Raw genomic sequence first — 12,096 nt, forward strand, 5'->3', positions numbered from 1 at the left:
GTTTGCACTTAGAAGAAAACATGTACATGTTCCCCTAATTATGCTGAAACTTGTATGCTGTGCTGTCACCTTAGACAACTGATGAAATCATCACCAATCATTGACAATATCTTTCTATCATAGAGCTGTAAGTGGTTCATAATCATTAAAAATTGAAAGCAATTCAAGTGGTCAGCAAGGATGCCTTTCAGTTACAAAAATTTATTTCCTTATAAAGTTTTATTACCAACAAATGCTTCAAATGGCTGGCTGACCTACTATATAAGAAGTCCATGCTCTGGGTTTTTTTTGCCTCACTCAGGTGCTGACTCACCACACTCCTCATCTCTCCTACTTTTCTGAAGCCCCAAAAGCATCTGTGTATTTTCAGTAGGTACTGGGTTTAATTTTGTAAACAGACATCTAACTGTACACTTCAGTACATTACTTATGATGAGCACTGTAGATAAAACAATACTTTGTGCTTGTGTCTGCTGTGAAGAAAAATGTACAGAATCACATAGCTATAGCCTTTTGACAAAAATCTGTGTACCCCAAGGGTTTTCAAATATCTGTGTTCTGGGTTTTACTAGAAAGACTATAAAGTTTTTGTCACTGTAATATTTCAGCCCTTCTGCATCAGGTTTGTTTCATGAGAAACAAGACTTCTGCGAAATAGTATTAGTTCTGTTCATTACCAGAGGCAAAGCAGACACGATTTCACAGAGGTACACAAGCAAACCATGGCAAAAGAGGTAATTAATTTACTAGATCTCCCGATTTTTAGTGCAGTAAATTTCCAGTTTTTTGCTTCTGATAGGGGTCTGTGGTGAAGCTTTGCCAACTCAGACCCTCTACTGGCTTCAAGGGAGCAAACACCACCAAAGAGCCACATGCATCTTCACTTGGATATTCTAATCACCAACGTCTTTGCCACTACAGATTGTGTCTACAATATTTATTAAGATGACGATTTCCTGAATCAGACAGAAAAAATTCAGTTGAGCAACAAAAGACTTTGTCTTACACCCCTCCCTAATAAGAGACTAGAGTAATCACAGAAACTCCTCAGGTGTCCAAGGTGTCAGAAAAGGCACAGCCCTACTCCCTGCTTGTGATAACAATCTTCCCCAGCAGTCAGGAAAAACATCAAGTTCCCAGAAGGTAAAAAGTGTAGGAAAAAACTTATTTTACTAATATATCACTGAACTTTCCATTATATAAGCAGGGAAGCAAATTGTTCAGTGTTGCCTTCTACAAAACAGGATAAAGGGACAAGAGTAAGTACAAAAGTTCTTACACATACTAAGAATACATAGTTTAAAAGGGGAAAAAATTGCCTCAGAACTTTAAAGTTGTGTTCTACCAATTTCTTGAAATTTAGGAGAAGCATTATGACATTAGTGTTGCATTTCAGAGAATTCAGTAGTTATATCAGTAAGTATTCAGGATTTTATTCTAGACTCATAACAAAACACTTTTTTCATTTTACAGGAGCCTTTCTATTTAGAAATTAAGGCATTTAACTAAAATAGTCATGCAAGAGGAATATTAAAAACTGTTTATAAAAGCTGTTTTTTAAAGTATACAGTTCTTTTAAGTCTTGAATTAACTATTCAAAACATTAATCATGCCTAACAGACACATAAAGCTTCAAGTTTTCCCTGTTATCCTAAAATTCTTTCCACATATAAACACCCAATAAAACACTCCTTTATGTCAACACAGTATGTTTGCATCTTTCTTTTACTTGAATGAATGGCTGCAAAATGGATGTTTTGCTATTCCATTAAAAAAAAAAAAGGAAAAGGAGACAAGTGCAAATGTTTCTGCTGAAAATCTAATGATCTGCTTTCTTCTGGGTCAACAAAATATGCATTTGTAGAGAGAAGAAAAAAATTTGAAATACTGTAATTATTGCATTATCCAGAATCCAAATACTCATCAGGAGTTGTAAAATTCACTACATCAGATATCAGTTAGCTAAACACCCACAAACTCATTTTTGCATGTAATTTGTTTAAGAAAACTAACACACTGATGACTAACTGACACTGTGGAGGAAGCACTTCCTTTGTCATTAAATCATGTTTCTATGATACTATATTAAAATACTGGTGATACTAGAGTATTTTACTTTAAAAGCTTCCAAATAAAGTATTGCTATCCCTAAGCAGTATTCACTGAATCAAATCAGAAGCCTATTTCCTAAAGAATGCTGACTAGTTTATATGTATTTGGTAAACTAGGAGACACTAGTTTATTTTATAATTTATGTTGGAAACTTTCAAAGCAACTGTGTAGTAGAGCATGTTTTACCTCAAGAGAGAAAAAAATCCAAAATAATCTGTTTGTATAATTTTGTGAAGGTTTTTTGAGAAGCAGCACATATTTTACTGAAGAGGAAAAGTACTGAAACTGCAATTTTGAGTACAGCAGTGGGTACCCGTGCATCACTTCTAAACAAATTTACTGTACTTTCATGCTCCCCACTGACAGATCCCTCCCTTCTTTGGCTATCCAGACTTGACTGCAAGTCCATTACAGAGAGAATACGCTAAAAGGACTGAGGACGAAGAACTTGTTACTCTAAAATTAAAAAGCTTGGCCATTTAAAAAGGCTCTGGGTGCTTTTTCAAGTAAGTTTCACTTACTTGATCTTCTTCCATTAAAAAAACAAATGACCAAACAATCAAAGCACAACTTAGAATGAAGTTCATGCATTTCCATTATTAAAAAAATCTTAGTTTCAGTAGGTTATGCTACAGTTTCCACAAAACCAAATTGAATTCACCTTCACACACCAGCAAAAGCATTCTAAGACTCTGCCAAACTGCTCAGCGATAACTCTCAGAAATGCTTCTCTGCTATTACCAGAACATTAAACACCTTGTTGTTGTAGATGACACAAATGCATGGCAGAAGTCTAGAGTATTTTCTGTACTGTAAGAAATGATCTAGAACTCAGAAACATGACAGAATAACAAAGAGCCTGGAAAAAAAAAGATCCCATAAAGCCACCTACAATCACAATAACACCCTCGATCATGATCCATTTTCCTTCTGAAAGGTCATTCAGCTGGAGAAATGACTGCAAGAATGGATGAACCTGCACTGTTACTAGCTATCCAAAGGGTTACACCCTCACAAGCACTGAAGTAGATTTTCCTACTATGTTACCCATTTCTAGCTTTCAGACACCAAGTTTTGTCCCACCCTTTTTTGTACCACCTTGAAAAACAGGCCACTCTACATCTTTAAAAAAAAATCATCATTACTAAGTACAGTTCTTCAGAAAATTTGTATCTAAAATATGTGACAACATATTTCCTAGCTCATATATCAGCCAATAGGTGTTTCTAAGTAAGCAGGAGGAATTTAAGCATTTCAAAGAATCTAACAATTTAGAAATGGACAGATTTAAATGGAGAGAAAGCAGGGCTGGTAGCAGAGGGGAAGTCTTTCTGTATGGGGTGAGGTACGAGAGGTACAGGCACAGGATATGAGGCATTCCCCTCAGTGCCAATGCTACTGAGCTTTTGACTAAACAGCTCAAAGCTTTCAGTAGATTTTGGCATTTCATCAGGGTTTGGAGGAACTTTGAAATAACCACCTCTTTTCTATCATCAAACACTCAAATCCATCTGTTTCTATTCTAAGAGTCAACCCAAGAATTATGTACCTGACAAAATGTATTCAAAGCTGCAATTTGCTGCATTTCCAGCAAGTTGGCTCTCTCTGCCTGGGGGAGTCCAGCACACCACAATACATACTTCAGATACACATGAAGGCCACTAAAAAAACCCCAAGAAATTGTTATGTGGCAGATGCCATTCTCTTATCTGCAATAAGAGATCTGTACTTACCAAAAATGCCCTGAATTACCCAGAGACTGAACACTAATACTGTATAAACTTATGGAGAGGGGAAGGAAGTTCTCTCCTAAGTTCATGAATGTTGCTGTCCTTGGTAGGTAACACCTCTCCCCTGATCAGCTTGATAAATCAAACTGAAAAGATGCTCAGAAACAATCATAGAAATATTTTTTTTTAAAAAATATTTTGGGTAAAGGTGCACTGCAAATACAGAGACAGTCTTGCTCAGTAATATTTCACCTTACTACAGGTACCCATGGAAGATCTAGGTATGTGTTGAGGAACAAGGGGTTTCCTCAGCTTCTCACACAGTTGACAGCAAGTGGCAGGCACCTCCAGAAAGCAATTCAGACCACTTAAGTCCTGTCTAATTTAAATACTACAAAACACATTTCAAAACTACCTCCCTTCTATTAAACATTCAATTTAAACCTGGATGAACACCAGCGGAAGTGTGTTGCTGCTTGGCAAACCATATAGGGAGGGTACAAACACATTCAGAAGTCCATCAAGTTGATTTTCAAAAACTGTTTCCAGGTAAAAACTTTGTAGACTATTCCTGTCACTGAATGAATGCATTTAAATACAAAACATTCAGTTACCCATTCCATAAGCCTTATATTTGACCTTGCTTGTATATGACCATATCTGTAAAGTCAGAAGTACTACAAAAACTACAACTCCCAATAATTTCCCCCCAGAGTAGTGATAATATTCTTGGAGAGGGTATGAACAGATAAGGAGAGTACAGCATACCTCCTGCACAAACTTTAAGGAACTGAAAATACTATGCTATGTGGAATTTGAAAGCTTCTGAGATTGTTTCTTATCTTAAAGATAAGCAAACACACATCTCCCCCCCAAAAAAAAACCCAAACAAAAAAACAAGCCCAAACCCAAAAGTCCAGAATTATGTTAAGTTTTATAGAGAGACATCAATAGCAAATAGGTTCAAAATACAGAGCTGAAACCAAGTCCTCATAAATTAAATGAAGTCTCAGTATAACTGCATTAATTTCACCTGTGAAAATCTTCATGCACTGTATCTCTTAAATACACAGCAAATAAAAAAATCTCCTTAATATCTAGGACCTGTCTCAAACTTCTATGACAAAGTGACCCACAGAAGTAAAGCCATGTAAATATCAGGTATTCCATGTATACACTACAAATGCATATGAAGACTAAATACAAATAGCTTTTCTTGTAAAGAAATAAGCTCACATGTAATAAAATATTGGCTTTGTTACTACCAAACAGTTGTTTCCTCTAATCTATTCACAGCCATGTTTCAATTCCCATTTACCTTATTTTTTCCACATTCCTATACTTTAAATACTCATTAAAGCAGGAGAACATACAATGAATCAAGGTCTGCAGATAAAAATAAGTACAGTCTATTGAGTAACTGAGTAAAGCATGTGTAGCATATGCATAAACACCACACATACCCACACTGGTTTTCCTTTTAAAAAAGAAACAAACAAAACCATAAACGTGATGGGTATCTTGATAATAAATTGCATTACTGGCAAACCTCTGACAACTGCAAGCAATAACTAGAGGTGTCTTGTAGATCTCTTATTTCCATGTTAATGTCTATGATAGCATCCCAAATTCACACTGAAAAGTACAAATTAACATATGTATGAACTAACAACCAGAGAAGTTTAAATTGTCCTTTAAACAGACCAAGCATTCAAACTATCTTCCTATTGCAGTTACTATTCCCAAAAAACACAATAATTCCTCTGGCAGACTCCACAGACATGAATAATTTTGTGTTTCTTTCAAATTAAAAAAATCATGATAAATTTGACAGCTTTTGCCCAAGTAGCTGAAAGAGGGGAATGCAGAGGAGTTAAAAAACAAGAATTTGTAAACAATCAGTATATCCAAAAGTTAGAAATTTGCTTGTTGTAAGGAAGTTTCTTTGTTCTGATTTTAGATAGAGAACTGAGTCCTCTGGAAGATTTTTCTCCTGAAATGTAGTGTGAAATGCACAAAGGAAGACTGCAATTTCAGTACCCCACTCTCACACTGTTGACTGCTAAGCACCTAAGCCTTTAAACCATCCTTTCAACTCCTTACAGTTTTTAGATCACATGTGGCAATATCCAAGATAAATTTTAAATGCAACTTCCAAAATTGATGCCAATTCAACACTTAAAGCCCTTGGAAAAGCAAAAAAACAAACAAAAACAAAAACCAACCCCCCCACCAAAAAAACAACCAAACAAAAAAAACAATGCTGCAAACCCAACCTCCCAACTTCCAAAGTCAGATCATTTACACTACATGAGCATGGTGGGCTTCATTCTCCCAGTAAATTAATAGTCATAATAAAGAGGTCATTCACCAGCCATTAAAGCACTAAAATTGAGAGCATTCCTTCCATCGATTAGCTTACCAAATTAAAAGCAGTAAGATCTTCCTGCATCAAAGCAAGCCAAAGCCAACTCCTCTCTTCTAATAATAGAAACCTGGGGTCTAACAACCAAACTCCAAGGAAAACACCACTCAGAACAGTTTCAATAACACTGAAATAAAAGGCCAGTTTTTAACATATTTGGCAGGGGGAAAAAAATACAAACTACATTATACTATTTCAAGCCTAAACAAACATCCATTAAAACATTCATTTTAATGTATACACATTTCCTAATATTTCTCAACTATCAAACTGAACAACACAAAACGGTCCAACTCAGACCATAAGCCCCTCCTGCAAGTTAAGAAGTTGAATAAAGGTTTCAAAAGCAACACATAATATGATCTGATACATTCTTTCAAAATTGTTCACTAATATACTTGTTAAAATTCTGACCCATACAGGTTAGTAATTCTACCTGGATTTGATGACCAAGAGAAAATGAATAGAAAACAAAACAGAATGAATAATCCTCTGTGTATTATCTCTCTAGAACTGAAGGAAGCGAAGGAAATTTGTTGGGATATGGAGATTAGAATTCTTTCTTGGCCACAACACAATGACCCCTAAGAACTTATAAATCAGCTATTTACACGAATGGCTGCATTTAAGTTGAAGCAGTCAGGAATTTCAGAGGATTACTGCTAAATGCTGATTTTCTGGACATCAAACTTCACAGACAAGTTTAAGAATTGTTAATGTCTATGAACAATTCAGCTCACCTCAAACACCTGACATGGGAGAAGAAGCTGGTATTTGTGTTTGATTGTCTTTTTTTTTATTATTCATTTGTATATAGCATCAATAAAACTTTTCTTCCACCCTAAATATTGCTGCAGTACGGTGATGCAAGTAATTGCTTTTAGTTACACATTTGAGGCCAAATAATAAAAATTACCTAACTAAAACAGTAATCAATTACTACTGCAACAGCAAATTAATACAAGTCACATGGAGAAGTCTAGCAGCCAATTTATAAAGAAACATTTCTTTATACAACTTAAATGATTGTTAGGTTAAACAAATTACAATTCACACCTAACCACAGACAGAAGCACATTAGGAAAGTGCAGTGGAATAAAGAAAATAAAAGTTCTGAGTCTGCCTGATACTCCTTTTTAAAAGACAGCACCTCCAGCTGGGACATGAATTCAGCACTGATTCAGGAGACAAGAACTCTATCTACTAAATCAACAACAAAACTTCTTGCAACAGTCCAGGTTTCACTTGGAAATCTTGTCGAAATACCAGCCAAGCCCAGCCTTGATTAGACTGCAATGAGATCATAGCTTGAGGAGGTATAGCTGTAGGCTCTTGTAAAGCTGATACTTAAGAGAAACTTATTTAAATGATATATCAATCTTTCCTTAAATGTATGAACTAGAATGTTCTCATATCTATTAATGTAATATGGATAAAGCTGACTGTAGAACAACTTCAGAGTTCCTAAGGATAATGTTGTACAGAAGTAAAGTGACTTTTATCCACCATCCACAATCAATAGTACGATTGACATTGCAAGCTGGGCATCTGAGATAAGAGCACTTTTAAAGTAAAAGTAATCAAGATAATGCAGCTATGGGAGATTTTCATGAGATTCACACTTGAGCACTCTGACTTTTCATTTTCATTATTTCCAATTAGATCTCCCTCTTCAGATGTTGTTTTTTTAAAAAAAGATAAAAATACAAACTGAGGCTCCTGAGATTTCCAATTATTGTCCTCAAAGTTCCCATTTCACCTTTTGTTGAAATATGCATGTTGCTATAAAAAGCAAGTCCTTTTTTTCAAGATGTCAAATTAGGCAAGAACAAGCTGCCTTTGGGCAATTTTTTTGGAATGTTATCACACGCACATGCAGAGATCAGAAAAAATGTAAAGCATCTTTTTAAAGGGACATTAAAAAATAATGGTATGCAACACAGTGACAATGCTAAAAGCCTTTTTTCTTAAATATTAGCAACACCATTTGCACTTAGGTGGGGCAAGTTTTAGACGACCAGCTATGTTTAAAGATTGAACAAGCTGTATCATGCACCATTTCTATACCTACTGCAGCAATAACGAAAAAGGCAAGGGGGGAAAAAAATTTTTAAAAGGGCTTGTACCTGACAGGTGAGCTTGATACTCTGCCTACCTGGTTCTATTTCTGGACTATTTCTCCAAGTCTTCTTTCAGATACAGAAAGAAAAGCTACTGTGAAATGGGGAAACCTACCCACCCCAAATATGCTGGGCCCATTGCTGGGCACTGCAGTGTGACTGTGCACTGACCTCTCCCGGGGCAAAGCACTTCCCTCACAGCATCAATCATGAAATGGTTTGGCTTGGAAGGCACCTTTAAAGGTCATCCAGTGCAACCCTGCTGCAATGAGCAGGGACAAAACTCCAGCAGCTGAGCACACACTTACACCCTTGGTAAGGCTGGACACATTTTCTCCTCTTTAGCATGCCTTCCCTTCTCTGATTATTGGCAATTTGGGGAATCAAGACACTCTTGCTTTAATTGACTTAATTTCCAGCTAAAAAATTCCCAAATAGTATTTGCAGCCAGTATTTGCCCTAGACTCTCCCTATGACATTTGTAACAAAAAAATTCCCTTCCTATCAACAAGTGAAATAGCCACACAACCAGAGAAATGGAGAAGTGTATTACACAGACAATGCTGAAAAGTGAACACCATATACTTGCCCATGAATTTTTCAATTACATTATTTTTTAGTGCTACTTCTCTGACAGTTGTGCCATATATGCTAAAGAAAGCTGGAAATATTTACAAACACAGACTTCCCAGCACTTACATAAATGTGCAACTTTCTTCAGAGGCTGATCTTGCTATCGAGACTGTAAAAGCAGAGACAGGCAGAATTTTAGAAATCCCCCTTAAGCAGCTGCTATCTGAGACTCCATTCACACCTTGTCACATTCCTCTCAGAGTTGGCAGCTGTCGTCATCCACCCTCACTTCCCCAGAGATGCTCTGGACTAGAGTGAGACAGAGCTTCAGAGCCAGCTAATGCTTAAGCACAGTTTGAATCCACAAAACCAGGAGTTTTTCCACAGGTGTCCTGAAGGATTTAGTCCACACGGTTTTCTTGGGTCTCCCACTGACCAGCCATCAGTCTACCTGAGAAGGAAGGACATATGCCACAGAGAGAAGCACTGGTGAAATGGCATCCCCTCATCCACGGCAGTCCAATGATCCCCACTTAGGAACAGGGTAAGAACAGGGTAACTGAAGTACAGAACTGTCTTCAGCTGAGAGGAGACAAACCTTACATCTCCAGCAAGGAGGGACTGTTTTAACCACTTTGTATTCAATTATTCTTCCCACCACGAGAAACAGTACAGTAAAAAACCAAAACACCATCATGGGTGGGCCAAATCAAGATGGAACATTTTGCAGCTAAAGAATTGTAGTCCTGGGCACACAGGTTTCAGTCCCTGGTTTCTACACTAGTTTTATACCACTGTACCCACTGTAACAACGGCAAATAAAAATATACTCCCAAAATTTAAACCCAAAGATCCAGGTTCTCTCTTACTCCTAGGTCTGTACGGATGGACCCGGATTGCTCTTCCACACAGCAGCACAGCTGTGTGGTTCCACTTAATTATTCCCTTGCAACAGACCCAGTTTAAAAGGTTCCCAGGCACAGACACTTCTCTCCACATACCACAGCCACATCCTCATGCCACAAATACTTAACGCCTGTTACTTAATACCGAGGTAACATTATGAATAAGTATCGCTGATCAGTCTTTAGACGTAGCACTTACTTGCCATTACCAGAAAGGTGGAATTATTTGAATTGGTACTTAATAGCTAGTATGTACATAGTAAAATAGCTATTTTCTCCTTTCCTCAAATGCTCCCAGGTTTGCTGTTCTGTAATTGAGGACACTGGTAAGCGGCCAAAAGTCATGCAGTCATTTTTCAGCCTATACATCTGACACTGATTGTTGTTCCTTGAAAAACATCACTAGGAAAGTGATCTAGAAACAGATGGTTTGAAAAGTCTTCACTTGGAAAGTTTGTAACACAGTTGTTTCAAGGGTGGGAGAAGGGAACCAACTAGAAAATTCACCAAAAAAAAAACCAAAAAAAACAAAACAAAAAAAAAAGATGAAAAATAAGATTAGTATCATTTCTGCTGTGGATGAAAAGGGACTTGTTGACCTCAGACACTCTCTGGCACTTTCAAAATGTGAACAGGCAGAGTCCAGAGGACTCGCAGACAAAAGCATATACATAACTTTCTGACAGATCTTGAGCAAAATGTGCTTTGCTAATGTGATTTTTTTTTTTTCACTACAACATATGGATCTATTTTAATGTGCTTTCACTGTGCAACATGAAAGCTGTTTTAACTGCAAAAACCAACAATTACTGAGAATGGGGGCTCTTAAGTCAAAACACATCCAGATGAAAAAAAAATTCTACAAAATGTGATGCATTTCTTTAACTCGTGTCCAGTACACTGAGATTAAAGCCGTGAGCATACAAGGACAAAAAAAAAGAAAAAAAAAAGAGGCAACCAGAAAGTTCATATATACACAAGCACGAACCCCTCCCCCGTCTTCGGTGCATAGATTTGGTCACTATCCACAAGACTTTTCTGTTTAAAGAAAAAGGGACAAACAAAAGGCTATCCTAATTACTTAGAATTTGCAAGTGCAACGGCAGCGGAGAAAACTCAGCCTCTGAGCCGCGAGTTTCAGTCCCCATACCCTCCTGCGCCAGGAGCCCGGAGGGGAAAGAGGGAGGGAGCAGCCCAGCAGAAGGTTTCGGGTCCCCCAGCCAGTTACCAGCGCCCACAAGGACGGCGCCGGCTTTTTACCGGAGCGTACGAGCGGCCAGAAGCGGCAGCTCGGAGCCGCCGGGCTGCCTGCGCCCACCAGCAACCTGTTGCCCGCAGAGCTGCTGCGATCAGCCCCGCACCCTCCGGTACCGCTCCCCGGGCGCTGGCGGCGGCCGTGTGGCCCCGGAGCACCCCCGGGCCGGCGGCACCTGCGCTGGGCGCGCTGCCCCGCGGTACCTGCGCCCCGGGCTGCGGGCAGGCGGCGCGGCCGGTCTGTCACCGCCGCGGGCATGGCAAAATGGAGCCGGCCGGACCCACCTCCCCCGCGCCCCGGCGCCGCTCACCTTGGTGATGATGAGGGGCTCCCCGTGCTCCCGTCCGCCCTTCAGGGTGAAGCCCCAGGGAGCCCCGCCGGTCAGCTGCACCTCCACCAGCTTGTAGCCCTCAGCTGCCCGCGGCTCCACCATCACCATGACGGGCCCCGGTTCCACCAGCCCGGCGCTGAGCCGAGGGTCGCCGACGGCCAGCCGCTCCCGTCCGCCCCGCAGCCCCACCTCCTCCATGGAGCGCCCGTCACCGCCGGGGCTGGCTCGCCTCTGCCGGCCGCTCCCCGGTGCGCGCCAGCCGGCGGCCGCCCGCGGAGCCACCTACTCGCCCCGCAGCGCCGGCCGGCCCGGCCCCATCGGCAGCCAGAGAGGGCTGCTCCGCCCGCCCCCTCCTCTTCCTCCTCCCCCACAGCTCGCGGTATTGTCTCACGCCGAGGCCGGAGCCCGGCAGCGGGGGGGCGGCACCAACTTATGGCAACTTGGCGGCGGGGCAAATGCCGCTGAGCAATGCGGGGTGTGGGGAGGAGCGCCCCCGCCTCCCCTTCGCCTCGAAAAGAGGGCGAAACCCGCGTTTCACCAGCGGGGCAGCCGCTCGCCCCTCCCGGAGAGCGGCAGCCCCGCAGCGCGATCCCCCGGCCCAGGAGGAGGGGGGAGAGGGGAGCAGCCCCGGCCGGCCGCCAGACA

At 40.4% G+C, this 12,096-nt stretch overlaps 1 protein-coding gene across 2 annotated transcripts in view; it reads right to left on the reverse strand.

Moving 5' to 3' along the window:
• Positions 1-11,716, reverse strand: part of SHROOM2 (shroom family member 2) — a 117,874-nt gene extending 106,158 nt beyond the window's left edge. For both annotated transcript variants that reach the window (XM_015640971.3, XM_015640961.3), the window contains exon 1: positions 11,431-11,716. In XM_015640971.3, the coding sequence (XP_015496457.1) occupies positions 11,431-11,649 (219 nt within the window). In that variant the 5' untranslated portion in view covers positions 11,650-11,716. The remainder of the gene's footprint in view (positions 1-11,430) is intronic.
• Between the last annotated feature and the right edge of the window lie 380 nt (positions 11,717-12,096).

This window comes from Parus major, chromosome 1, assembly GCF_001522545.3.
Source record: "Parus major isolate Abel chromosome 1, Parus_major1.1, whole genome shotgun sequence".
Taxonomy (NCBI): domain Eukaryota; kingdom Metazoa; phylum Chordata; class Aves; order Passeriformes; family Paridae; genus Parus; species Parus major.